General features: G+C 37.3%; 6 protein-coding genes across 6 annotated transcripts; 5 read left to right on the top strand and 1 right to left on the bottom strand.

Annotated features, from left to right (window-relative positions):
• Positions 1–1,689: 1,689 nt before the first annotated feature.
• Positions 1,690–4,304, top strand: LOC110865192 (GSH-induced LITAF domain protein). The gene is made up of 3 exons (XM_022114415.2): positions 1,690–2,009; positions 3,768–3,894; positions 3,986–4,304. The coding sequence occupies exons 1-3, from the start codon at positions 1,780–1,782 to the stop codon at positions 4,067–4,069; spliced, it is 441 nt and encodes a 146-aa protein (XP_021970107.1). The 5' UTR covers positions 1,690–1,779; the 3' UTR covers positions 4,070–4,304.
• Positions 4,305–7,706: 3,402 nt separating this feature from the next.
• LOC110865193 (tubulin-folding cofactor A) lies at positions 7,707–10,078 on the top strand. The gene is made up of 4 exons (XM_022114416.1): positions 7,707–7,800; positions 8,453–8,627; positions 8,862–8,948; positions 9,756–10,078. Exons 2-4 carry the CDS (start codon positions 8,475–8,477, stop codon positions 9,855–9,857), a joined length of 342 nt encoding a protein of 113 aa, XP_021970108.1. The 5' UTR covers positions 7,707–7,800; positions 8,453–8,474; the 3' UTR covers positions 9,858–10,078.
• Positions 10,079–11,469: 1,391 nt separating this feature from the next.
• On the top strand, positions 11,470–14,095 carry LOC110865194 (ubiquitin-conjugating enzyme E2 27). Its single transcript, XM_022114417.2, has 5 exons — positions 11,470–11,804; positions 13,275–13,323; positions 13,443–13,602; positions 13,684–13,773; positions 13,868–14,095. Exons 1-5 carry the CDS (start codon positions 11,627–11,629, stop codon positions 13,973–13,975), a joined length of 585 nt encoding a protein of 194 aa, XP_021970109.1. The 5' UTR covers positions 11,470–11,626; the 3' UTR covers positions 13,976–14,095.
• A 1,776-nt stretch (positions 14,096–15,871) lies between these two features.
• On the top strand, positions 15,872–17,930 carry LOC110865197 (subtilisin-like protease). The gene has a single exon (XM_022114418.2). It carries the CDS (start codon positions 15,887–15,889, stop codon positions 17,882–17,884), a length of 1,998 nt encoding a protein of 665 aa, XP_021970110.1. The 5' UTR covers positions 15,872–15,886; the 3' UTR covers positions 17,885–17,930.
• Positions 17,931–19,674: 1,744 nt separating this feature from the next.
• Positions 19,675–24,156, top strand: LOC110944609 (subtilisin-like protease). Its single transcript, XM_022186265.2, has 2 exons — positions 19,675–20,650; positions 22,934–24,156. The coding sequence occupies exons 1-2, from the start codon at positions 19,675–19,677 to the stop codon at positions 24,154–24,156; spliced, it is 2,199 nt and encodes a 732-aa protein (XP_022041957.1).
• Positions 24,157–24,465: 309 nt separating this feature from the next.
• Positions 24,466–27,427, bottom strand: LOC110865198 (photosynthetic NDH subunit of lumenal location 5, chloroplastic). The gene is made up of 7 exons (XM_022114419.2): positions 27,270–27,427; positions 26,993–27,181; positions 25,516–25,666; positions 25,338–25,426; positions 25,138–25,192; positions 24,981–25,066; positions 24,466–24,826 (listed from the first exon to the last, which is right to left on the bottom strand). Exons 1-7 carry the CDS (start codon positions 27,291–27,293, stop codon positions 24,674–24,676), a joined length of 747 nt encoding a protein of 248 aa, XP_021970111.1. The 5' UTR covers positions 27,294–27,427; the 3' UTR covers positions 24,466–24,673.
• Positions 27,428–27,796: the final 369 nt, after the last annotated feature.

Here is a 27,796-nt window from a genome sequence, read left to right as displayed (position 1 = left end):
GGATAATCCTGTTATCCGATCCGATAAACACCCCACTGACTAATGATGTTTATTGACAAATCAATACAAGTCTGTTAACATATTGCATTATTTTGTATAAAAAAACCTTATATTCAACTGCAGATTTATAAATATTTCGTCTATCTTTGAAAAAGAATTAAATATCTGGTTAATATTAAGTTATGAATAAAACATTGTGTATAAAAATACCTTGAAATTTTTTATAAAAAGAACATTTAAGAACTAATACCACATCCATAGGATCTAAATGACTAAATGGATGTTATAGATGGAACCATGCAAAATTTCAAAGGCAATATTATATTGTTAATCACGCATTCTAGAGCTTTTTGAAATTTCGATGTCTTTTCTTCGTAGTTCCTTCGCTATTCATAGTCCATACAAGAAATTACAAAGTTGTCAATTCATTTTCTTAGAAACATTTCATTCAAGTGACAATATTGCCCTTGTACTTATTTTCATTACCTCCACAATAATTAAAAAAATTGAAATAATAGGTTTGTATACCAACTAAGGGATAAAAAACAAAAATAATTTTAAATTTATAATTATAATCCACCAGTGATTGAAAGGCTTGGGTTCTACAGACGTAAGTTCAATCCCTATTTTGATGGATTAGGCAATGATGAATATAGTCTAACCTCTTTACAGAAGTGTTAGATTCAATCCTGAGCTCACCCGGGTTTTCGTCCCATCGATTGTTACGCCAGAGAGTGTTCAACTCTTGTGGTGGCACAACGACTGTCAAGTGGTAGTCGGCTGTATGTTTTCCCGGTGGAACGCCCAAGCCAAACTCTGAAGCCAGCGTAGGCCCGGTTAAGACAACATAGTTTGGCCGGAGTGGGGCAACAGAGCTCTCCAATTTGAGAAGTGGAGTGACCTGACACGAAAGTCGTCGTTCCAAAAAATATATATATAGTTATAAAAATTACATTATTGTTTGTAACTATTATTTTTAATCGGGATAAGTTATGTAACCGTTTATATGTTACTTTTATTGTATGTTTTCGACACTGCATGAGGCATTGTATTTGTAAATTTATTATCCGGAAATTAAAGTGGAGCACAAAAGTGTCCAATTAAGTTAAGAGACATTAGACTATAGCCTAGTGATCAAGAAGAATTATCTTTTATGGGAAGACAAATTTAATTCTTAGGAGTTGTAATTATTTAAGGGGAAAAATAAACAGTTAAAAAAAATACATAATATGAAGTTTAGCAAAAAGAAAAAAACCCCAAAATGGTCAAAGTTGATTAAATACTTTCAAACACATACGTGTAATTTACCCGTCCTAGGAAGCACGGACTAAGCCATCCGGCATCCAAAATCGTAGGCTTAGTCGACGCTTTCCAAGCTGTCTCGTCTTTTTCAGCCAAAAGCATTGGCTCGATCTAGCCGTCTTACCAATTGAGCTAATGTGACAGCTTCCAGAAAGAAATGAGTCCAACTTTTTTTTTGAACGCCAAGAATCTCACCTGTAAACACACCATGCTTGGAGCTATGTTCAATGTCGACTTTTCGACCGTCATAAGACCATGCCCCCTAATGTGCGAAAACTGAATGAAATCTGTAACCATCAGATTTGAACCCAGTATTAAAACCTCCCTGGAAAATGGATAGAAGACTTGTAAAAGTAAAAAAGCGTCATCCATGACCATTCTGGCCGCCGACATTCCATCTATATAACTATAACCCCTCATTTAGTCTCAACAAACCCCCCAAAAACGTGTTGTGTAGACTTTAATAATCAATCGGAGATGGAAAAGAAGAACGAGGAACCGGTGATGGGGATCCCTTACAACTCCAACTATCAACCTCCACAGCCGCAATACTACGTTGGACATAACCCCTATCAGGCCGGCCAGATCCCACCTAACGCCGTTTACGGCGACCCCAAAGGTATTCCAATTCAGCAGACTATTTACAGAGATACCCCTGCTCCAGTTAACTGCGCCTTTTGTGGCAGTTCCGGTCTCACCACCGTCAGGTATTCAATCCCTTTCATTCTACATACAAAACTAACTGTTATTCTGTTGTCTGTAGTTTGAATGATTTATTTTGATGAAAAATTGATGCACGCTTGTTATAGGTAATTTTGAAACTGTTATGAATTTGGGTTTCTTGTTTTGTATGGCTTATGAAGGGTTAGTTCGATAATCTAGCCACAAGTTGGAGTTTAATTTAGAGAAAATCGCCAAAGTAGCCATTTTTACGACTCTGTTGTCATGTTAGAACCATAGTTATCAAAGGCGCGAAGCGCACTCAAGGCGCTTAGGCTCCGCTTAGGGCCTAGGCGATAGGCGAAAAAAGCGTGGGCCTGAAAAAAAAAAAAGGCGCACTTAAATAAAAAAAATTAAAAAAGTTCATTAAAACAATAAAGTACTCAAAACCAAAACAAAAATGTTCATACTCGCATTTAAAAGTCTTAGATAACAAAATACTCAAAACCAACATGTTAATATTCGAAAACAAATAGTTCATTAAAGTAATAAAAGAGTAAGCAAAAAAATACTGCAGTAAAGCCCTATAAATACTGCAGAAAAAGTGGAATTTACGAATTAATACAAACTGAATATTACTAAACTAGATTTTGATCTGTAGTGATATCATTTGTTAGTAAAATCCCCCTATAAATACTGCAGAAAAAAGGGATATTACGACTTAATAAAGAAAAATATTAAATATCAATAGGATTTAGGCTGCGCTATAATTAGCTTGGAAGCAAAAGCGCAATTACTGGGAATCGCCCAGAAAAAACGCCTAGGCGCCAAAAGCGCACGCTTTTGATAACTATGGTTAGAACAAATTTACAGTTATAGCCATGAGATATGCAACTTTATAGTCATGTATATAACCATGAGAAACACGAGTAGTAAAAGTAAATATGTGAATTTGATAATGTTTGAACTATTATAAAGCTAGAGGGTGTGGTTTAAAGCCCTAGGGGCTTTATTACGCCACATAAGCGCCACATAGGCGACATAAGCAGGGGGCTTTATCGCTAACCTACACGGTGTGGAATAACGCCCCTTATAAAGCCCCGTTTTAACTATATTAAAAAATAAATAAATAAATAAATCTGATTGGTTGACTTTAGGTGGGGCCCCTTGATTTCATCCTCTCGCGCGCTATTCTTTTGGCGGAAGCCAAGGAGAGCGCTCCCTTTAACTCTGACACGTTCATAGCGCTATAACACAACTAGAAAAAAGGGCTACTTTCATGATTTTCTCTTAATATTTTGGTTCAGGAAACTTAAAATCTTGGACTTTTTTTAGAAGAGACACTGTGGTCTATTAATTATATATTGGTGCAGACTGCAGAGACCTTGTGTTTGCATTGCATTTGATTATTATTATCAGAGGAAAAACAATAAGAAATCAACTTGTGATGTTTTTAAACATTAAGCTAACTAACATTTTGCTACATGAAAAGGTTTACTCTTGGTACCTTTTATACACGCTGTATTTTTACTCATTTACTTTAGATTTGATGTTCTTTTTTCATGTCCTGCTTACGGGATGAAAATATGGACTTGATTTCTTGGGGGAAATCCTGACCCTGTTTGTTTTTCAGAAGCGTTGTTGTAGGGTATTCGAACATTTTTATGATCTTTAAACATGATTAAAGATATCTTCTTTTATGGTTCAGTGGGTTGTAATCATGACTAATTGAGAACCAGATGTTACTAAACATACTTCACTGTTGCAAACTTTCTGACTTATCTTTATTGAACAATGTCTTGTAGATCAAAGCCAAGTCTGGCTGCTGTTGTTGGTTGCATGACACCATTCTTTCTTGGAGTATGCTTTCTTTGTCCTTCAATGGATTGCCTTTGGCACAAATATCACTATTGCCCTCACTGTAACGAGAAGGTATACGCTCTCTTTAACTGTATTTTAGCTAAAAAATTTCTGCAATTTTATTCTTTCCAAAAACGAATTATAATAATTGTTTTTGATGCAGCTTGCTGATTTTGAGAAAAATGACGTGTGTTTGGTGATGGATCCACCAAGTTGGTGTCTACCGAGTTTCGCGTTGCCTGCATAATCATGCAACATGTATGTAGATGGGCTCTCCATATACTTAGATATTTGGATGAGAGCACATTCATGTTGAACCTTTCATTGTATTATAAGTTTTGAGTGAAGGTCAGGGTACTTTTACAGAAGGACATGATGTTGATGAATGTTGTATATTATTAGAACTTGCATATTGTATAGCTTTCTTGTGATTATAACTTGTATTTTTTACACGAGTAATACTTTGCCATATTTGATTTTCACCAAATCGTTATTACATTTGAAGCAACTTGCTCTTCTAGAAGAAATGACTCGTAACAAAAATAAGGGGCGCTGTGGGTGGGCGGGCACACCCATTGAAAAGAAAAATAGTGTATCTTTTAGGCAAAAAAAACCCCTCCTCCGCACCCCTAGCAAATAATTCCTAGATCCGTCACTGCCAAAAAACTTTGATTTAACTAAATTACAAAAAACCTTGATTTAACTAAATTACAGTTATAAAAAGTAAAATATTTCTATAAATTATGACCCAATTCTTAATATGCACGACTCTTTAATGTCGCACATATGCTTCTATCTTGATAACAATGACAACTTGCACTTATTCAACAACGATGGTCTAGGGTTTTTTGTTTCTAGAATGTGTCGTTTCTGCATTTTGTAAAATCATATTCAATGAAAAATAACATTGTTTGTTATATTATTTATGTTTGCACATAAAATGTTCTTGCCTTTGAGAAAAGTAACCTCATTTGTTCAAGCTACTTTGTAGTGTAAGGGTAAGATCCTACGGTGGGGCCGTGGGGGTGTTGAAACCTGGCGTTGTTGCCAGTCCACGCTCACTTTTCCACCACGTGCCCAGCGTTGTTAACGGCATTGTCCTGTGCGTGACTGGATTTCCACCGGCATTGAGTTAAACTTCGCGTTGAGGTGGCACGTGTTGATTTGACGTGGAGACGAGTCGTTTAACCCCAACGGTTACTATCTAAAAATTAAAAATATTAACTTTCTAAAATTCAATTTTTACCTCTATAAATACCACACACCTCTTTCTTTTTTACACATCTTCACACTAAAATTACGTTTTCGCCCCAAGCTCAAAATAAAATTATAATTTTGACCTTAGCTCAAAATTACGCTTTTGCCCTCGATTCAAAAACTTATTTCTGCCTGGCACTTCCCTATTGGACCAGCCAATTTTAATTTAATTTTATTCTCAGTTTAAAATTACGCTTTCGTAACTTGAGGGAATAGTGCCAGGCAGCTTGCCTGTCACTTCCCTATTGGACCAGCCAATTTTTAATTTAATTTTATTCTCAGTTTAAAATTACGCTTTCGTCCTTTGTTTAAAATTACGTTTTTGTCCCCAGCTCAAAATGAAATTATAATTTTGCCCCTAGCTTAAAATTACGCTTTTGCCATCGGTTCAAAATTACGATTTTGCCCCGTTTAAATTTACAGTTTTGCCATTAGTTTTTTTCTCAAATATAACTTTGCACTAAGGACAAAATCGTAATTTTAAGCTGGGGACAAAACTATATTTTTAATATGAACTGGGGCAAAATCGTAATTTTGAATTGGGGGACAAAAGCATACTTTTATTTTGAACCGGGTAAAAACATAATTTTAAACTGAAGACGAAATCATAATTTTTGAAACGGGGCGAAAATGCAAAATCGTCCTTTTTAGTTCGGGGCAAAAGCAAAAATTTTTAGAACTTGGGCCAAAATTGTAATTGTAATATGGGGATAAAAGCATAATTTTGAACCGAGGGCAAAATCATAATTTTGAGCAAGGGACAAAAACATAATTATTTTGAAGTGACGGCAAAAACGAAATTTTATTTTAAATCAAGGACGAAACCGTAATTTTAAAACGAATATAAAAGAATAAAAGGTTGGTCCAATAGAGGAGTGCCACGCACCTGCGTGGCACTATTCCTCAAACTCCCTTTTGTATATGTTACATGGCAGGGAATAGTGTTTCCCTGCCATTGGTTGAAATTGGCGGCCTCTCTTCTTTTATTGAACCAACCATTTTATTATTTTATATATCCAAACTTTTTATAAAACCCTTTACTTCCACACCCAAAAACCGACATGATGGCAGCCATTCGTGGACGCAAGAAGAAGACATCGCACTTTGTGAGTTGTGGGTCGAAGCTTTAAGCCACTACACACCACACAGTCGATCAAACGGTCCGTTTTGGGGGAGAATTCTGCAACACTTCTCGATCCATAGGGGTGATCACACCCGAACAGTCGACGCCCTATCTTCTCGTTTTAGGACAATCCATATGGATTGTGAAAGATTCGAGCAACTCCACACCGCTGTGGAGCACCAAGGGGGTGACCCCAGGGAGGACAAGACCATGCAAGTTGCTTTCATCAACTATCGGCACGAGGTTGGACGTGAATTCAAACACGTTTCGGAGTGACAAATCATTAGGTTTTTTTATATAAATTATGTGTTTTCTAATTTTTATATTATATAATGTTTATTTTCTGTGTTTTTTAGTTTTTTATTTTATGTAATGTTTTTAATTTTAATGTTATGTAATGTTTATATAGTAATGTTATTAGTTTAATTTCTAGTAATGTTTTTTATAATATTTTAATAGATTTTATAGAATTTGAATTATAAAATAAGCACAAAGGTTGTGCCAGATGTCGGAAACCAAGCATCAACGCTGCGTGCCACACTGTCGGTTTAAACACCACACCATATTATGAGGTTTGGTCTACGTATCGCATATTGTCCCATCTTCAAGCCCCTTCACACCGTGTGGTTTAAGGTGTCATCAATGTTTTTAGTGTAATGTACTTTATAAAGAACTTGACATGGCGCCGATTGATTGGTCGGGGCAAGGGTTCATAGAGCGCCTTTGAATCCGTGCATTGAAGTTGTGTGGTTGGATGTAATTAGTTAAATACACTATTATATACATGATAATGAATTCGATCAAACATGTGAAGTTAGACTCACCATTGTAATGGCTTAAATACATACACCATTAAATGCCTTTAAAAACATCATTATATACATGTGCATCAAAACTCATTACTACATCGAACCAGACGTGTTAAGTTGGATTCACAATTGTAGTGGGTTAAACACACCTTAATGCACATATGCATCAAATCTAACTACAACACTGAATCTACACATAAGAAGTTAAACATCACCAATGAAATAGGTTGACAACTATTGTAATGAGTTAGATACATCATTATATGTATGTATATCAAAACGAATTAAAATAATAAATCAACATATAAGAAAAACGCATCGTTGTAATAGATGCGTCATTATATGCATGTATGTCAAAACTTATTATAACACTAAATCAAACACAAAAAATTAGATATAGTGATGTAATGGGTTAAATGTATTGTTCTACAAATATGCATCAAAACTTATTACAAAAATAAATCCTCATAAATTGGATGTATCATTCTAATTATTCGACGAACAATTACATGTTTGTGCGTCAAACGATAATGACGGGCTGTACCCAACATATTCAGTACTAGTACCCAGACTATTTTCAATGCGGGTGTTCGGTACCGGTATCACGATCATACCTACCAAATTGTTTCAAAATGCAACTTTTTTTTTTAATTTTTTATGTTTACAATTAGTAATTTGTATTTTTTTTTTTTTTTACCTTTTTAATGATTTAGCCCTTATTTGTATACCGAGAGCAACTACCGGCAATCTGCAATTTGCAGCCGATCATCACTCGATTCATCTTTGCAGGTACACAATCACTCGTTTCATCATTCGATTATATGATTATGCTTTGTATTTCTTAAACTGTTGTATGTTTATGCCCCGTATTTGTCAAAATTAGGTTTTCTACTTGATCCAATCTTCATTGTTTATAGTTTATTGACAAATGTATGATTGTTTATTATGATAGTTCGAAGTTTTATACCATATGATCCACCTGCAACTAATTTATTTATTTGTTAAAAGGAATTTTCAACAACTTATAGTTGAATAATTACCTCATGGATTTATGCTGTGAGGCTGTATGCTTATATATATAGATCTCATATTTGTACTTCTGAATTGAGAATAATTGCATTGTCTTAGAAGAATAGACAAATATTAAGCTGTATACATGTCGAAAACCACACAATTAAATGATTTGAGATACAAGACACGCTCATCGCATAACCAATGTTGTACGTAGTGATTTATAGACATAGTAGGAGAGAGAGACAGTTATCCGGTTACATGACCACCCTGTGTATCACAGTTAAAGTATTTGTGCGGTTGTTGCAGTTCTCTACTTATAACACGCTATATATGTCACGTTTTAATTAAATCTGCAAAGTTATAGGCTTACAGTTGTCAGATTTGAAGTGGACTTTGTGATGTGAATGTTTTTGTTTTATTCTGGTAGGTAACATTTGCTATAAGGAAATATGGCAACTATTAGAAATCTGAAAATCAAGACAGCAGCATGCAAGCGTATTGTCAAGGAGCTACACTCTTATGAGAAAGAGGTTGAGAGGGAAGCAGCCAAAACGGCTGACATGAAGGAGAAGGGTGCTGATCCTTATGATCTTAAACAACAGGTAAACTTCATATACATCTAACTCATTATCTCAATAAACTCTTAAAAAGTGTTTAAAAGATGTATTTCGACATATGGTGTTTTGATGGTGAAAGTGTCATTGGGGTAACAACAATTGCAGCTTTGGTACTATCTTTTTTTTTTTTAATTACGAATGTTTGTTCATTTAGTGAACTTGCAATTGTGATTGAGATGTTTTCTATGATTAAAGTACTTTTTTTGTTTATTTGAATAGGAAAATGTGTTGGCTGAATCAAGGATGATGATTCCTGACTGTCGCAAACGCCTTGAGTCCTCGCTAGCTGACCTAAAAGGAATATTGGTATGCAGTTTATATATTAGTTTATATTTTATTTTAGTATGATAATTGTCTGACAAAACTCACTATCTGCTGTGGAAGATTGTATTAGTCAATAGCCAGAACATAGGATATAACTATATAAGTGTCTCGTTTCTTATGTGGGCTGATTTAAGTTTGTATTCTGATAACTATAATATCACAAACCAAAAAAAGTATTTATCAACTGTTGAAGAAAGTGATGTAGTTTGGATCCCCACATGAATACCTTTCGTTAAACAGACAAAGAGAGCACTCCATTAATATCCAATTCCAAATAAAGATCAACTTAAAAATTAGAAAGGGGAAGACTATTTATTTGCAAAAATTCTACATAACAAAACGACTTTGTATGCAGTGTTCAATAGGGACTGTTGATTTTGTGTAATGTTTAATTTAGATTTTAGAGGTGAAAAGGTAGCATATTAGGGCGGATTGTGTATGGGTCATTTTTATTGTGGGTCGGGTCAGATCGCGAACATTTTTTATAACCTTTTAAGTAAATATATATGTTAAGCATGATAATAAAACTATATTATTACAGTATTAATCTAATGTTTTGATACAAAGTAATTTAGGAGGTTGAATGCATTGAAACTACACTTCGGTGACTTTCAACAGGTCGCCATTTAAGCTACGTTTTTCTGATTTTAACCTGTTAATCGGAATCAACCCATTTGTAATTAAGCGGGTTAAATTTGTCACCATTATTATTTCTGTTAATGTTTTTGAAAAATCATGAGCCGGGCTTTTTATAGGATATATATATGAGATAGGCTCTGTTGATTTCAGGCTGAGCTGGAAGAAGCAAACCAAAAGGAAGGACCCGAAGTCACTGAAGCTGAAACCACTGTTGTTGACATCGAGAAGCTATTTGAAACAACACAATCTTAGAATGTACTTTACAAATCCTAGATACTCCTATTCATATTCTGTGTTTGTTTTGCTGATGGCTATCTAGTTTTTCATCCCGACATCTTTACTTGTCTACAGTCAGGTGCAGGGAGAAATTTGAATGTTTGAAACCTGTCATAATAAGACACTAACTTTGCTGTTTGCACAATGTAATTGTTGTTAAAAGTCTGGTTTCTGCAATATGGATATGTTGTTCTTAAGATACCTGAGTTTGAAGTTGGCTAATCTTATGGTTTTGAAATCAGACCAAACCCGCTGGAACCGGGTCCTAAACAGGTTCTGTAAACACCGCACTTTAACCTGATCAAACCCTGCTGGTTTAGTCAAACTGGGCAAAACTCTGTTCAAATACATAAATTGACCGAACTCTGTTCAATTATTATAATGATTTTCTTAACATAGTCTTTAAGAAGTTGACCTTATTTGAAAAATACTGAGGAAATATTGTTACCAATTCCATTACAAGCGTGTCATTAACAATACTGGCAGCATATTCTATAGCCGTTAGTAAAATCGATATTATAATGCAATTTGTAATTGTATATATTCATTATTTATTCAAATAAAAAGTGTAATAAATAATAAAACAGAGGCGGTTCCAATTCCATAGACTTTTTTTGAATGGCTAATGGTACACAACTCCTAATCACTACTAAATTACACCAAATTATCATCTTGCTTAGGATTGAACCCAAGACCCCCACTAAAAAGCAAGAGCCTCTATCAAGTGTATTAACTTCACATCGGCTACAATTCCATAGATAGAATCCAAAAAAGGAGGAAAAAAACGTAACCATTGATATTACATCAATTAAAAAATAGTGTCAGGTAGCTGACTAATACTTCGTCATTTCTGAATTCTTGATCATATGATGCATGGTCACGCGTTTCCTTTCCTTCACTTCTTCAGAGACAAACATATGAGAGACAGAGTGATCTACATTTGTTTTATTTACTTTCAAACTTTATGTAGTATCTTATAAAAATATACCTTTTCATCTTTTAAAGAATACAATAAACTTACAACTGTTGACATTTTATTTACTTTTATACTTTATTATCTTCTTCTATTTTTAAATATAAAAAATCCAGTATTTTATTATCAAATTAGTATTCCCTTATAGGGTTATCCAAAAAGCTTGTAGTTTGGTGCTCGCTTAAATTTAGTTTGGAAAAAGCTTCTTGATATAGCTTGGTTTGGAGCTCGTAATGAGTCAGATTGGCTCGGTTGGCTCTTGCTTACTAGCTTGGCTTAGTTCGGATTAATTTACTTTTAATATATTTTATTTTTAGCTCGGACTATGCTAATGAACCTATATTGTCTTTCGTTGAAATTTAGAACTTATTTTGTGTTGTTAAACTTGATTTTGGTTTGGGTATGTTCTTTTGAACTATTAAAAAATATTTTAGACTACTGAATTTGGAGAGTTATGTTTTATTTTTCTTTTCAAAATTGAGCCAAAAAATCGAGCCGAAGCTTACCCTGGCTCGGCTCGGCTCGACTCGTGAACAACTTCCTCAAAAGAAAAAAAAAAAACATTTAAAAAAAAGAGATGATTTTTAGACAAGGTTGCCTAGCTGTTACGTACAGCAACCCCTACAAGTGAGTTTGTTCAATGAGTAGTAGGGTCTCCTAATTTCAATTTCATTTAGGGTTCTTCTTCTTCACTTCCACAGCAGCAGCAGCCATACACTCAAAATTGTTAGGGTTTTCTTCTCTTACACTAGAACGATCTTCTGTCAACAAAATGGCCGATGCAACGAGGATCCAAAGGGAACTGACGCATTTCAACAAAGATCAAAGCATAGTAGGCATGACTTTAACTCCCGACGAGAACGACATTCGCCACCTCACCGCCACCATCCCCGGCCCTCTTTCCACTCCCTACGAAGGCGGATTATTCGGTGTCGATATTACTTTACCAGGTCTATTTTCTTTACATATATATTTGTACGGTTTATGCTGTTTGTTGTTATGTGATTGTGTTGATTTGTTGTTTAATTTTATGATCTGTAACTTTATTGATTGTATATGTTAAATTGATCTAGCTTATTAGCTGAGCATCTGTGTTTACTTGTAGATTAACAAACATAAAGAGGAGGAATGTAATGAATGATTATGTATAAAGAGAGAATGTTTGTAGTTTTTTTTTTACTTTTTGTCGAATTAACTATCTTCAAATCATATTTGTTAGTGACGAATAGCGACAAATAGCTATGCCACATGGCGAATAGCGATACACTAGAAAAAAAAAATTATATGTATATTATATTTAAATACCCCATATTTTACAATTTACATGTATATTTAACAAAAACCTAAAATCCAGCTATTTTATAGCTATATTTAATCGCTATTTATATTTAAAAACAAACACAAAAAACTGAAATCCCGCTATTTATGGCTACATACCCTATACCTTCGACCTGTATGCTACGCTATTCGCTATAGCGACCGCTATTGACAACTATGTACAATGAATAAAGTGTTAGTGGTCACCATAGTATTCCACTAAAGTAGTTACAATACTTTGTTCTGAAGTGATCATGGATTGAACTGAGGAAATTAGGTAATGAGAATGTTAAACTTTTACAAGGTAACTTTGATAGGTGAAGCACTAGACATTGCTGTCCCATATGTGGTCAAAGGGAAGAGGTTTATATGTTACTTCCTGTGATAATGCTCGGTTTTGCTTGAAGAGTCCAAATTTTCGTATATCAGCTTCTGTGGCAAGTTTTAGCTTCTTATTTAACAGTTAAGTGGTCATTGATAGTTTAAGGAGACAGCCAGTACCTAGAGCTGTGATTACTCATTTGATTGATCACTTTTGTCGTTCTTTTAAGAGTGTAGAGTCAGCCAGCCAGTCAGGTCAAGTAATGCTTTAGAAAGAAAGAAAGAAGAGTTAAATGACATTTTAGTCCCTGTGGTTTGGGCCATTTTGCCAGTTTAGTCCAAAGGTTTCATTTTTCGCCTGTGGGTCCAAAAAGGTTTCACCGTTGCCATTTTAGTTCACTAGGTTAACTTCATCCATTTTCTCTGTTAACGAGAAGGGCAATTCGGTCATTTGATATGTAATTCTGTGAACTAGAAGGGCAATTCGGCCATATAAAATGACCGAATTGCCCTTCACGTTAACAGAAAAAATGGATGAAGTTAACCTAGTGGACTAAAATGGCAACGGTGAAACCTTTTTGGACCCACAGGCAAAAAATGAAACCTTTGGACTAAACTGGCAAAATGGCCCAAGCCACAGGGACTAAAATGGCATTTAACTCAAGAAAGAAAGTCAGAAAGTATCCTTTGATTGCAAAACCGCTTTAACTCATCTTCTATAATCTATAGTGTTATGTTTATTTTAGGTCTTGAGATATTCATTTTTTACTGATGTTTTGCAGATGGGTATCCCTTTGTGCCTCCTAAAATGAAGTTCACTACAAAAGTTTGGTAAGAATTATTAAATATAAAAATTATAAACCCCATTTGGGAATAAAATGAAAAAGAAGTTTTATTACATTATCACTCGAAATTTACATTCTAAGACGTAAACCTTTTTTAAATTCAAGGCATCCAAATATCAGTAGCCAAACTGGAGCTATATGTCTTGATATCCTAAAGAACAACTGGAGTCCAGCTCTAAACCTGAAAACCGCTCTGATTTCCTTACAAGCTCTGTTATCAACCCCGGAACCAAACGATCCCCAAGATGCTGTTGTTGCCAAACAGGTTACACATTTACCTCATCACACTTGACTTTTACCTTTTTCTATTTTTTATCCGACTGTAATTATTTTTCCTCCCCTGCAGTATCTTAGCGATAATGCTACATATGTTGCTACAGCTCGGCGTTGGACAGAGGACTTTGCCAAGGCTTCATCCAGTGGGTTCAGTGGGAAGGTATTAAAATTAAAAAAATAATGCATAAAAGTGTAACAAACTTGTGTCGAAAACTTTAAATAATATAAGTAGTGGGGTATGAATTTTGTCGCAGGTGCAGAAGCTGGTTGAAATGGGGTTCCCTGAAGGGTTGGTAAAAAAGACGCTGGAAGCTTTTGGCGGTGATGAAAACATGGCACTTGAACGGTTGTGTCGGAAATAGGGTGCTTATTTGTATAGTTGGTTTGCTCTGATAGGAACGGAGGTATGGATGAATTGGAACTTCTAATCTGGAACGGATTTATATTTATGATAATCACGTATATTTGGAAATGTTTTTCTATCCTTATATTCAAAACAAAAGATGTCATACATTTCCTAAGTGTGACATTAGGTGAAAACTGAAAAGTACATTTACGTTGAAACACATATGACATATGTAAGACAGTGAACAAAATCAAAACCTGTGAAGCTTGAGAAAGCTTGTCTAATTGAGCCGAATATCATGGTGGTGATGTACTGACGGTTGTCGTTCTTCTGTAGCCCTAGGACTCTCGTCATGATCGTTTGGAAACCTTACCTTTGACGGTTGAAAAGTAGTTGCCAATGAGAGAATATGCATGGTTGATTATATGATCAAATTAGTGGAGTCAGTACTGGTTTCAGTTGTATTCTCTTTAGGCTGAAGACTAAATCTGGTTTCTGTTGTCACATTACTACTTTTCACGTTAACTTTTCACGAGCTGAGCTCAAGCTTTGGATACAGAGCTTGAAACAAGCCAAGCTCAAGCTCAAGCTCAAGTTCGGCTACACCCCTAAAAGATGCTAGCTCAAAATATAACTACTTTAAGGTTAAATCACTTGCATTAAATAACCAATAATGATAGTTAAAGTAATAAGTTCTGTTCTCGTCAATTATATATAGATCTTAGTTAAAATGACATTATTCAAGTATATAATTGATAAAGTGACAATTTCATAAAGAAGTAACGATTTTTCTTAACTCTATTTTTAGTAAGCACAAATTTATTTACAGCCGTAAAAATGTTTAAACTATGAAATTGTTTTTGTTTAGGGAAGTCGTTCAAGTAATAGATTATTATATTCCACAACAGCCAAGGTCAACATGGTCAAATAATGGTTTAGGTGATTTTAAGGGCTGAAAGGCACAAAGCTATTAAAACCTGAGCAGTAAAAAATACAGGAATTTTTGTTGGAAAGGAAGAAATAACGGGTCGGGTAAAAATCGGTACGGGTCAAAGAAATTATGTAATAAAAAAGTTTTAACTTAGTTAAATAACTAAATCAATAAAAATTAAAGTGTTACTAATTAGTTATTCTTGAGTTGAAGAACTAACAGAAAATTAAAATGTTGGTTGTTCAGAAAGAAGGGTAGGTGCTTAGGTTGTCATCATCATGTAGATAGTTCTCCAAAACTTAAAAGCAAGAAAGTTGTCACAATGCAATAAATAGCAATGCACCAGCGAAAGATTCTTCCATTCAGAAGAGCTCAACAAAACTAGTTATATTCTTCTCCAAATTATATGAATCATGTGCAGTCCGTCCGTCTGTTTAATTATTTTCTTACCAAGTTTAGGCCATTTCGTTTTCTGAAAAACAAACTTGTAGATGTAGAGAACCTTCAGTAATGGCAACAGCCATATGCATACAACTGTACAAGACGACGCAGCTAAGATCCTGCCACATAACACTCAAGGCCGGCCCACAAAATGATCCCATGCGTGTTTACAGGATAGGCACTGCTGCTTTTGTAGTTTTGGTTGATATGCAAACTTGAGTATGCTCCTAGATAAACCAAAAAGGAGAACTGTAACAACTAATATTGTATAATATATAATCCTAAAATCAATAATAAATATATTACTAGAGAAGGAAACTTGTATGAATGGAGAATCTCTAAATGAAAGCAAACATACATAGCACTATACAAACAAACTTCCTACTTCTAGGCGTTTGAGTGAGCATAATATTCAAGCTCATGTGTGTATAACTAGCTGTAGTTCGATATACCAGGGTCCACTTGATCAGTGATCACCCCCTCAATGTTGTATAAATATGGATCAAGAGCAGCTCTGGACATATATCCTTAAACTCTTCCGCCTTCATAAGCAAAATGTTGCCAACGATCGGTTTAGTGTTAGTTCTCACTTGCACCACCATTTTAAATGTATTTCCAACCAAAGCTGATGACCTCAAAACCTACATTGTTCACTTAAGCTTACCTGACGGCCAAGATTTTTCTCAGGCCCGTGAGATTGAAGAATGGTATAACTCCTTTTTGTCCAAAGTAGCTTCCCTCTCAAACGAGAATCCAAAGATGGTTTACGTGTACCGCCATGTGATTACAGGATTTGCTGCTAAAATGTCGGTAGATCAAGCAAAGGCAATAGAGAATTTGAGTGGAGTTGCATCTGTAAGGCCTGAAGGTATGTACCAGTTACAAACAACTCGTTCGTCTTACTTTCTGGGCTTGCGCCAAGATTCAGGTTTGTGGAAAGACTCGAACAAAGGGAAGGGGGTCATTATTGGGGTTATAGACTCCGGAATTACCCCCGGGCATCCTTCATTCAACGACAATGGCGTCCCCACTCCACCATCAACATGGAAAGGTAAATGTGAGGTGGCAGGGTGTAATAACAAACTGATTGGAATAAGAAACTTTGTTAACGGAAGTTCTCCAATAGATAAGATCGGTCACGGGACACACACTTCAAGCACTGCAGCAGGGAATTCAGTAGACAATGCAAACGTATTTGGCATGGCGAATGGCACTGCAAGTGGGATGGCACCACTAGCACACTTAGCCATGTATAAAGTATGTTACAGCACGGAATGTTGGTCCAGTGACATCTTAGCAGGCATGGATGCAGCTATTGCGGATGGTGTTAACGTGATGTCAATTTCACTCGGTGGAGGTCAGTTGCCATTCCATGAAGATTCTACGGCAATAGCCGCATTCAGTGCCATACAGAAAGGGATCTTCGTGAGTTTTGCAGCAGGTAATGGAGGGCCTTTAAATAGTTCGTTATCAAATGAGGCCCCATGGATGCTTACAGTCGGGGCTAGTACCATTGATAGAAGAATAAGGACCAGTGTTCTTCTCGGAAACAAAAAGATATTTGATGGTGAATCGCTATATCAACCAAAGGGTTTTGATCATAAGCTTCGGCCTCTTGTTCACCCCGGCAAAGATGGTGATTTATTAGCAGCACTGTGCGTGGAAGGATCACTGGACCAAAGGGTTAAATGCTGCTTTGGAACCATGTCAGGGACAAAAACCGATCCAGAGGTGTCTTGTTTCTCTTCAAGGGGGCCTAACTTTGCAAGTCCTGGAATCCTAAAGCCAGACATTATTGGACCCGGGGTTGACATTCTCGCAGCTTGGAATGAGTCAGTCGATCACCAGACAGGAACCAAAGCAGCATTTAACGTCGTGCGTGGCACATCAATGGCTTGTCCTCATCTTGCAGGCATAGCAGCACTGATCAAAAGCGTCCACCCGGAATGGTCTCCTGCTGCTATCAAGTCTGCTATAATGACCACGGCAAGTCAAGTGGGCCGAAATGGACATGCCATCATAGACGAAAGAGACCTCCCTGCAGACGTGTTTGCCACTGGCTCGGGTCATGTAAACCCACCAAAAGCCCATGAGCCAGGGCTTGTTTTCGATATCCAACCGGACGACTACATTCCTTATCTTTGTGGATTAGGTTATACACCTAAACAAATTCAACTCATCGTTAAAAAGAAAGTCAACTGCTCAAAAACCATACCTGAAGCCCAGCTGAATTATCCTTCTTTTGCAATATCTCTGAAAAGAGGAGATAGCAAGACATACACAAGGACGGTCACTAATGTTGGTGTGGCAAACTCGACTTACACCATCGGGGATATCTCTGTACCACCAGGCGTAAGCATTAATGTGGAAGGTCTATATGGCAGTCAACCTCAAGAGCTCAGCTTCACAGGCATGCAACAAAAGTTAATATTCAAAGTAACGTTTACTCGAAGCCATAAGGATAAGGGGAAAGATCCATATGGCCAAGGACATATGACCTGGATTTCTGGTAAATACACCGTTAGAACCCCATTTTCTTTTAAGTTTGAATGAATAGATCCTTCCGAGTTCGATCGTAGCCTTTTTATTCATATAAGTAATATTATGGGATACAGCAAAGATCAAAGAATGCTGTAACATTTCAAATCTTTTATCCAAACGTACATGTTTGTTCAATTCTTAATGTTTAATTTATATGGCATCTTGGATTGATCTGATGGATCAGATAACATAAGTTTTTACATTCTTACAAACCAGAGTTCGTACGATGATTCCTGTTTGATTATGGCATTTTGAAGTTTTTTTTCTAAATTATTTTATAGTATATTAATGAATGAATAAGAAGATTCAAATTTCAGAAATTACTGGTCAGGATTTTGAGCTTGAATAATGCTTGGTTTTGAGTTTCCAAAATAGTCTGACCCGACCCAAACCGAAAAAAAATATATAATCAAGTTGATAAATATTTGAACACTAAATATTAGTGACACCCATGAAAATAATTCCAAGGTCCGCCACTGATAACCGGTAATGATTAAAATATTTAAATGATATAGTTAATTAAAGTATTTTTTTCTGCTCTCTTACTTCAACCATATAAAGATCTTAGTTAAAATGATTTTATTCAAGTACATAATTAATAAAGTGACACATTACGTATAGAAGTAACGAATTTTCTAAATTTTATTTTCAGTAACACAATTTAACTAACTATTAAATTGTTTTTGTTAAAGGAAATTGTTCATGTGGTTAACCTTATATGTTCCACAGCAGCTTTAAAACAAAATTAAGACTAGTAGTATAACCCTAGCAGTGATGAATTCAAGAATTGTTTGGAGGAAATATAGGTCAAATTAAGAAACTTTCAAATTTATTTTAATAATCATTTTAACTTGGTTAAACAATCAAATAAATAAAAGTTAAGGTGTTACATAATATCTTTTCTTGTAATTGAAAATACTAGTTAAATTACTGTTAAGTGCTTTCATTTCAACTGAAAACTTTCTTTGCATATTGTGTGATTACTTTTGACTTTATGAAAGTCAAATGGCCACTAAACAATTCCCTTTTTTAGCATACAAAATTAACTATAGTGGTGGCTTTGTGTTTGTCACTGGTGGTGTTATGGACCAAAGCATAGGTCGTCACTAAATTAGTTATTATTGAGTTGAAGATATAGTATAGAAAATTAAAATTTGGGTTGTTCAGATAATTGAAGTTTTGGTAGTTCTTCAAAACTTGAAGCAAGAAATTTGTCACAATGCAATAAATAGCAATGCACTAGCAAAAGATTCTTGCGTTCAGTAGAGTTCAACAAAACTAATTATATTCTTCTCCAATTTATATAAATCATGTTCAGTCCATCTGTTCATTTTTTACCAAGTTTTAGGCCATTTCGTTTTCTTATAAACAAACTTGTAGACTTAGAAAACCTTCGGTAATGGCAGTAACCATATGCACGCACGATTACTCAACTAAGATCCTGCCACAAAACACTCGAGGCCGGCCCACAAAGTGATTCCTTGCGTTTTTACAGGATAGCACTGATGTTTTTGTTCGATATGCGGAACTTGAGTATGTATCCTAAAAGCAACAAGAAATATACTAGAGAAGGAAATTTGTATGAATAAACAAACTCAACTAAAGCAAACATATACAAACAATTTCCTATTTCTAGGCGATTGAGTGAGCATAATATTCAAGCTTATGTGTGTATCACTATCTGTTGTTCGATATGCAAAAGGGTCCACTTGATCGGTGATTACCCCCTCAATGATATATAAATATGCATCAAGAGCAGCTCTAGGCATATATCCTCAAAATCTTCCACCATCATAAGCAAAATGTTTCCAACGATCAGTTTAGTGTTAGTTCTCACTTGCACCGTCATTTTCAATGTATTTCCAACCAAAGCCGATGACCTCAAAACCTACATTGTTCACCTAAGCTTACCTGAAGGCCAAGACTTTCCTCGGGCGCATGAGATTGAAGAATGGTACAACTCCTTTTTGTCCAAAATACCTTCCCGCCCAAACGAGAAGCCAAAGATGGTTTATGCGTACCGCCATGTGATTACAGGATTTGCTGCTAAATTGTCGGTAGATCAAGCAGAGGCACTTGAGAACCTGAGTGGAGTTGTATCCGTAAGGCCTGAAGGTGTGTATCAGCTGCAAACAACTCGGTCATCATACTTTCTGGGCTTGCGCCAAGATTCTGGTTTGTGGAAAGACTCGAACAAAGGGAAGGGGGTCATAATTGGGATTATGGACACCGGAGTTACTCCCGGGCATCCTTCATTTAACGACAATGGCGTCCCCGCTCCACCATCAACATGGAAGGGTAAATGTGAGGTAGCCGGGTGTAATAACAAACTGATTGGACTAAGAAGCTTTGTTCATGGAATCTCTCCAATGGACGAGGATGGCCACGGGACACACACTTCAAGCACTGCCGCAGGGAATTCAGTAGACAACGCAAATGTATTTGGCATGGCGAACGGCACTGCGAGCGGGATGGCACCACTAGCACACTTAGCCATGTATAAAGTATGTACCGACGATTGTTTGTTGAGCGACATCTTAGCAGGCATGGATGCAGCCATTAAAGACGGTGTTAACGTGATGTCACTTTCACTGGGCGGAGATCAGTTGCCATTCCATGAAGATTCAATGGCAATAGGCGCATTCAATGCCATGCAGAAAGGGATCTTCGTGAGTTTCGCAGCAGGTAACGAGGGACCTCTGGATAGTTCATTATCAAATGAGGCCCCATGGATGCTTACAGTCGGGGCTAGTACCATTGATAGAAGAATAACGACCAGTGTTCTTGTTAGAAACTGGAAATTCGATTGATTCAAACAAAAACAAGAACAGGATAGTTGGCCAATTCGAGAAGGCTAATCTCCGCTTCTAAGGTATAAAACCCTAATTCAGATAAACAAAAACAACGACCTAAAAATTGACAAATCTAGAAATATAAATACTAAAAATATGCAGCAGTTTCTGCCCACGTCTCCACCTCCTTAATTCTCGACTAATCCCCTGTTTTCTTGGTCTTTTTTCCCGCCAATTATTTTTCCTCCGCCTCTTTTCCCCCCATCCAATCGCAACTGCTCTGACCCAATTTGACCTGGCCCGGTTTGGCCCAACATCGGTTTCGTATCAATACTTCCTGCCGGGGAAAACAACTTGTCCTCAAGTTGGGTGACAATCAACTGAGCTGCTGGTCCAGAAGTGTGCTCTTCAAAGGGTTCGATAGTGAAGTGGTTAAATGTTGCGGATGGCTGCAGATTCGGTGGCAGTCCCATAAGCTTGTACTCCTTCCCATTGATAGTGAATTGTAGAAACATTTCCTTCCAGTTTGCTTGAACCGTGTTAAGCGTTGCAAGCCATTGAATACCGAGTACCGCATCAGCTCCTCCCAAATCAAAGGGGTGGAAGTCTTGTTTGATTTGTAGGTTCGCAATCTGCAGCACCAAATTCTTGCAAATACGATTGCATTTTAGGACATCACCATTCCCGATTTGGACTCCGAAAGGAGAGATGAAGTGGGTGACGAGGTTCAGGTTACTGACCAACTTATCTGAGATGAAATTGTGAGTGGACCCACTATCAATCAAAACTAAGATTTCAGCCTTGTCTATATGGCCCCGAAGTTTCATGGTTGTTAGAGATGTCTGACCAAATAACGCGTGGAGGCTGATCTTAGCTAGCTCATCGGTGCACTCCTGCTCGTTTTCAGCTGCTCCTTCCTCATTCGTGATCTCAAGGAGTTTGAACGTCCCCGTTTTACAACGATGTCCAGGGCCATATTTATCCCCACATCGAAAACATTCACCCTTGAGGTAACGGCTCTGTTTTTCTGCATCGCTGAGGCGGTTTTCAGTGGGTTTTTGGACGGGAACAACTTGGTTAACATTGCTTGAATAGGCTGGTCGTGAATCTGTTGTTGCTACACCCGTAGACTTGATAGTTTTTCCTGATAAGGTGTGGCTGAATTTGGACTCAAACTCGAGGGCAATGCTCATGGCCTTGTAAACCGTCCTTGGTTTATGAATTCTGACATCTGCCTTCAGTTCTTCTTTTAACCCATTCAAAAACACCCCTAGTAGACAGTGCTCGGGCCAGTTAGACACCCGAGAGGACCGTTTCGCGAATTCCTGTCTGTATTCTTGCACAGTACCGGTCTGCCTTACATTGCATAAGTGTTCGTCCGGATTCTGAAACTCAGCAGGCCCAAAATTTTTATGAAGGGCATGGACCAGTTCATCCCAGAATTCAATCGCCTGATCTGTAGAAAGCCATGAGTAAAAATCAAGAGCGTCACCTTCAAAATGCATTGTCGCCACATCAACCTTCTCATCCTCAGGAATGTTGTAATACCGGAAATACTTCTCGGCCTTAAGGACCCACCCACGCGGATCTCCATCACTGAAAGTCGGAAAATCCATCTTGTTATGAGGTCTGAAGTGTCGATTATTGCTTCCGGAAGAATCTTCATCATCAAATCGGTTAAACCCCCCGCCAGTTTTTTCCTTCTTTTTGTCACGTGCCTTGAGAGCAGCAACATCATTCTGTAGGGACTCCATAGAGGACGCGATGGCTGCTAATTGGACAGCCACAGGGTCAGGGTTTGAAGGAGTAGGATCTGGATTCCCTCGTGTAGCAGGCATCTTCGATTTTGGATAATTGAAAGGGTGAAACGGTTGAGTATCGGATTTCAGAAATTTCCGATGGAGTGTGTGATTCCCGGCAATGGAACCAAATGTTAGAAACTGGAAATTCGATTGATTCAAACAAAAACAAGAACAGGATAGTTGGCCAATTCGAGAAGGCTAATCTCCGCTTCTAAGGTATAAAACCCTAATTCAGATAAACAAAAACAACGACCTAAAAATTGACAAATCTAGAAATATAAATACTAAAAATATGCAGCAGTTTCTGCCCACGTCTCCACCTCCTTAATTCTCGACTAATCCCCTGTTTTCTTGGTCTTTTTTCCCGCCAATTATTTTTCCTCCGCCTCTTTTCCCCCCATCCAATCGCAACTGCTCTGACCCAATTTGACCTGGCCCGGTTTGGCCCAACATCGGTTTCGTATCAGTTCTTCTCGGAAACAAGAAGATATTTGATGGCGAATCGTTATATCAACCAAAGGGTTTTGATCATAAGCTTCGTCCTCTTGTTTACCCCGGCAAAGATGGTGATATATTAGCAGCACTGTGCGTGGAAGGATCACTGGACCGCATTGACGTCAAGGGGAAGGTAGTAGTGTGTGATGTGGGCAATATTGACAACACCGTAAAGGGCCAGGTAGTGAAGGATGCCGGAGGAGCCGCCATGATTATTGCTAATTATATTCTTTGTGGTGCGAGTATAGCCGCCGAAGCTCATGTTCTTCCCGCATCATTTGTTGGTTACAAAGAAGGGGATGAGATTAAAAAGTATCTAAATTCAACTTCTTCACCAACTGCAACTATCCTTTTCAAAGGAACCGTGGCAGGGGCAAAAACCGATCCAGAGGTATCCTATTTCACTTCTAGGGGGCCTAATTCCCAAAGTCCGGGAATCCTAAAGCCAGACATTGTTGGACCCGGTGTTGACATTCTCGCAGCTTGGAATGAGTCGGTTGACCACCAGAAAGGAACCAAAGCAGCGTTTAACGTCGTACGTGGCACATCAATGGCTTGTCCTCATCTTGCAGGCATAGCAGCACTGATCAAAAGCGTCCACCCGGAATGGTCTCCTGCTGCTATCAAGTCTGCTATAATGACAACGGCGAGTCAAGTGAATCGAAATGGACATGCCATTATTGAAGAAAGAGAGCGCCCTGCAAACGTGTTTGCCATCGGCTCGGGTCACGTAAACCCACCGAAAGCTCACGAGCCAGGGCTTGTTTTTGATATCCAACCTGATGACTACATTCCGTATCTTTGTGGATTAGGATATACGCCCGAACATGTTCAAACAATCGTTAAAAAGAAAGTTAACTGCTCAAAAACCATACCTGAAGCCCAGCTGAATTATCCTTCGTTCGCTATATCTCTGAAAAGAGGTGATAGCAAAACATACTCGAGGACAGTGACTAACGTTGGTATGGCTAACTCGACTTACGCCATCAGGGATATTTCTGTCCCGCAGGGTGTAAGCATTAGCAGTCATCCTCAAGAGCTGAGCTTCACAGGGCTGCACCAAAAGTTGACATATAAAGTAACATTTACTCGAGGTAAAGAGGATAACGCAAAAGGTCCTTATGGTCAGGGACACATGACCTGGATATCTGGTAAATACACTGTTAGAACCCCATTTTCTTTCAAGTTTGAATGATTGTAGCCTTTTTAAGCATATAAGTCATACTCATATACATGATGCGATACATTAAAGATCAATGAATGCCATAACATTACAAATCTTTTATCCAAACATACATGTTTGTTCGATTGTCGACGTTTAATACATATGTTTTCAATTAGTTACTATAGATTAGAAAATTAAACTTAGGAATTCGATATAGTTGCATCTTTAGGAAAGTGTTAGAAGCATATATATCTTGGAGGGTTTGGTGAAGGAAACCCAATTCAAGGGTTTCAATCATTACTTAACCATAATACCAAGAACCTACAATCCAAACACATCTTAACTGAAATAAGCCACTCTTTATTTCAAAATCGAAAACTGTTTATGAAACAGTATCAATAGACGGAAGGCTAAAAGATAGTCGCTGACACATCTATGTTATCCAAATGAACAGAGCCTCATAGTCCGACCACCTCTTCATGTCCTAACTACTCTGCCTGAAAAGGCTACAATAACTCGTACACTCACAACCGCCGACCTTAGTTGGCTAGACCAACGGAAGCTCACCACAATCACTGATAACAACTCTCTTTGTTGGGCGGTCACCTCTGTCAGTGTCTTGTGACTCGATCAACTTGACTACATCCATGCCCTCCAGAACTTGTCCAAACACAACATGCCGCTGATCCAACCATGGCGTCTGCTCACCACACAATTACAGAACAATGTCAATAAGAGACGATATCATACCGATAACACCAATAACGTTTTTTTATCGTTGATTATATGATACCATTTTTTAACCTTTAATCATGTTATCAGATAATCTACATTCTACAGCAGATTGTGGTTACCTTGACTGTGCATATGAAGAATTGACTTCCGTTAGTATTGGGTCCTGCATTAGCCATACTAACAATTCCAGGTCCAGTATGCGTTACTGCGATGTTTCAACATATATTAGGATGTGCCAAATATTAATACGGGCTTGTTAAGGATAGACGAACTCACGATTAAAGTTTTCGTCCTTAAATGTCCGGCCATATATGCTCTTGCCACCAGTGCCCTGCATAATATAAAAGCATTCAGATATATTACGTGACATGTCCAAATGAATGATCATGCAAGTGTACAGAATAAATGCAACAAAGATCATGGTTAAATACACCGGGACAATGTGCAAGTACAAAGACGGGATCAATAAGTCATACATTGCCCTTGTCAAAGTCTCCTCCTTGAATCATGAAATCCTTGATGACACGATGAAACGCAGAACCCTTGTAGCCAAAACCTTTCTCTCCTGAAAGTGAGACCAGATTACCCGTAAGTTCATTACATGGGTCCATCAAAACTTAATAAAACCAATTAACAAATAACATGAATGTAAACCTGTACACAGAGCACGGAAATTCTCAGCCGTTTGAGGCACATCATCACCAAAGAGCCCAATCACAATTCTTCCTACGGAATTCCCCACGGGGTTTCCAATGCTTATGTCAAAGAAGACTTTGTTGGTTACTTTAGCCTGTGTAGCCACTTCCTATATGTAGAAAAACCATAAATATAAGCTAATACAAACTCAATAACACTTAAAAATATAAGCTACGTATGTTGCACCAACTGGACTCATTTTTTCTAAATGTTCATGATTTTCAAATCTGCAAATCCTTATCTATATAACCTTGGTCTAAAAAAGGCGCAAGGGTCATCGCTTCAGCCTACATAAAGCACGACGTTTACAAGATGTTGTACAGCTGGCTTTTTAGGTTGTACATGTAGATAATTTATATATTCAAACATATATAAAGCTTATCTATGTCAAAATATTGTCTAAATTATGCTAGAAACCTAAAGAAAATATACAAAAAAAAAAAAAAATTACATAACAAATTGCGCCTCGCGTACAAAAAACCGTGTGCTTCTGCGCTTTGCGCCTCATTTTTAGACCCTATTGCTTTTGTGTGCCTCGCGCTTTTTAAAACCAAATCTATAATTGTAAGTAGGGCTGGCATAACAGGTCAACCCGATCTGTTAAGACACGAACACGATAAGACACGAACCCGAAACACGTAAACACGACACAAAATCTTGTCGTGTCAGATTTTCGAAACACGAACACGAACCTGTTAATAAACAGGTTACACGAAACAACATGTTAAGACACGAAAAAATTACCAACGTATCATACGACCTGTTTAAGACACGAACACAACTCGTTAAGACACGAACATGACCTGCTTAAGACACGAACACGACATGTTTAAGACATGAACACAACCTGTTAAGACACGAACACAACCTGTTTGAGACACGAACACGACCAAATTGGGGAAGCTGTGAACCGAATTGGGAATGGTGGTGTTTGTGAGAGTGATTTAAAAATTAGGGTTTGGATTGTGAAAAAGAACCGCGTTTGTTTGTGTATAATTCATCCCAGGTCCCACGATTGATGACCCCATGTCCAAATCCACATATAATATTTTTTAATTTTTAATCATTAACATGTACTTAACAGGTCTTAACAGGTTAATGGGTTTTAACCTGTTTAGACACGAAACCTGTTAAGGTATTATCGTGTCGACCTGTTTTAGACACGAAACCTGTTAAGGCCAAACACCAAACACGAAACATGATCACTTCGTGTAGGTTCGTGTCGTGTTATCGTGTTCGTTTCAAAATTGCCAGCCCTAATTGTAAGACAAGCCTAAAAATATTCATTCAATATCTTTTAAACAGTACACTTCACATATACAACTCAACTATATACAACTATAAATGTAACCAACAACTACTCAACATATTAAAAAATCATCCAAAAACATTATAATTACTTAAAAATACAACTACACAAAATGCATATACATACCTGAGCACTAGCCCTAACAGAAAAGGCACGTGACTTATTCTCAACAACCCTAGGGTTTGTTAAACAGGACAACCGGAGCGAGCCTGATAAAGAGCTCGAAGACGCTAACACCGTACATTTACCGAACTTGTTTGTGGTCAGATGTGCGGGTGATGAGGTTCGGGGAGCTGAGAGCGAACCGATGTTTGACTGAAAGAGCAAATTGAAACAAATTAAAGAAGCAATGTAATGTAATGTATACTAAAGATAATTATAGAAAATAGATTGGGAAAGTTACCAGAGATGTGAACGAGAGTGCCATAGGTTGGTTATTGGTTTTGTTGTGGATAAATGTTTATGTTTTGAGGGTTTTTTAGGCGGCAGAAGAAGAAAGGATGACGGAGATGACTAGTGGGTGGATTATTGGTATATTCGCCTGTCAATTTGGAAATTACTTGTGAGCCCTTTGGTTTTGAAAATTGGTGGATGAGTTCTTGAGCCCAAAGTCGCACATGACATATATTTTATCCAAATGGGCCATGGGGTGACACATTTGTATCTACTTTATGTAGGATGGATGTTTTTATATTTTGAAATGGCACATTTTAATTTTGTTTTTGATATCCACGTAGCTTTATACTTGTAATGGTTAAACTCATATCACTTTTGTTTTTGTTCCAGATAATATACCGACAGAGGCGTGGAAGTGTTTGAGAGAGGAAGAAGTTTATTGGCTGACTAGTTTGTTTGACTTTACTTTTAAGTTTGGAAAGATGTCGGATCAGTGGAGGACTAGTGACGTGGTGCCTTTATATAAGAACAAAG

This window comes from Helianthus annuus, chromosome 6, assembly GCF_002127325.2.
Source record: "Helianthus annuus cultivar XRQ/B chromosome 6, HanXRQr2.0-SUNRISE, whole genome shotgun sequence".
NCBI lineage: Eukaryota > Viridiplantae > Streptophyta > Magnoliopsida > Asterales > Asteraceae > Helianthus > Helianthus annuus.
The sequence above is the reverse complement of the archived record's forward strand: the minus strand, read 5'-3'. Positions and strand labels throughout refer to the sequence as shown.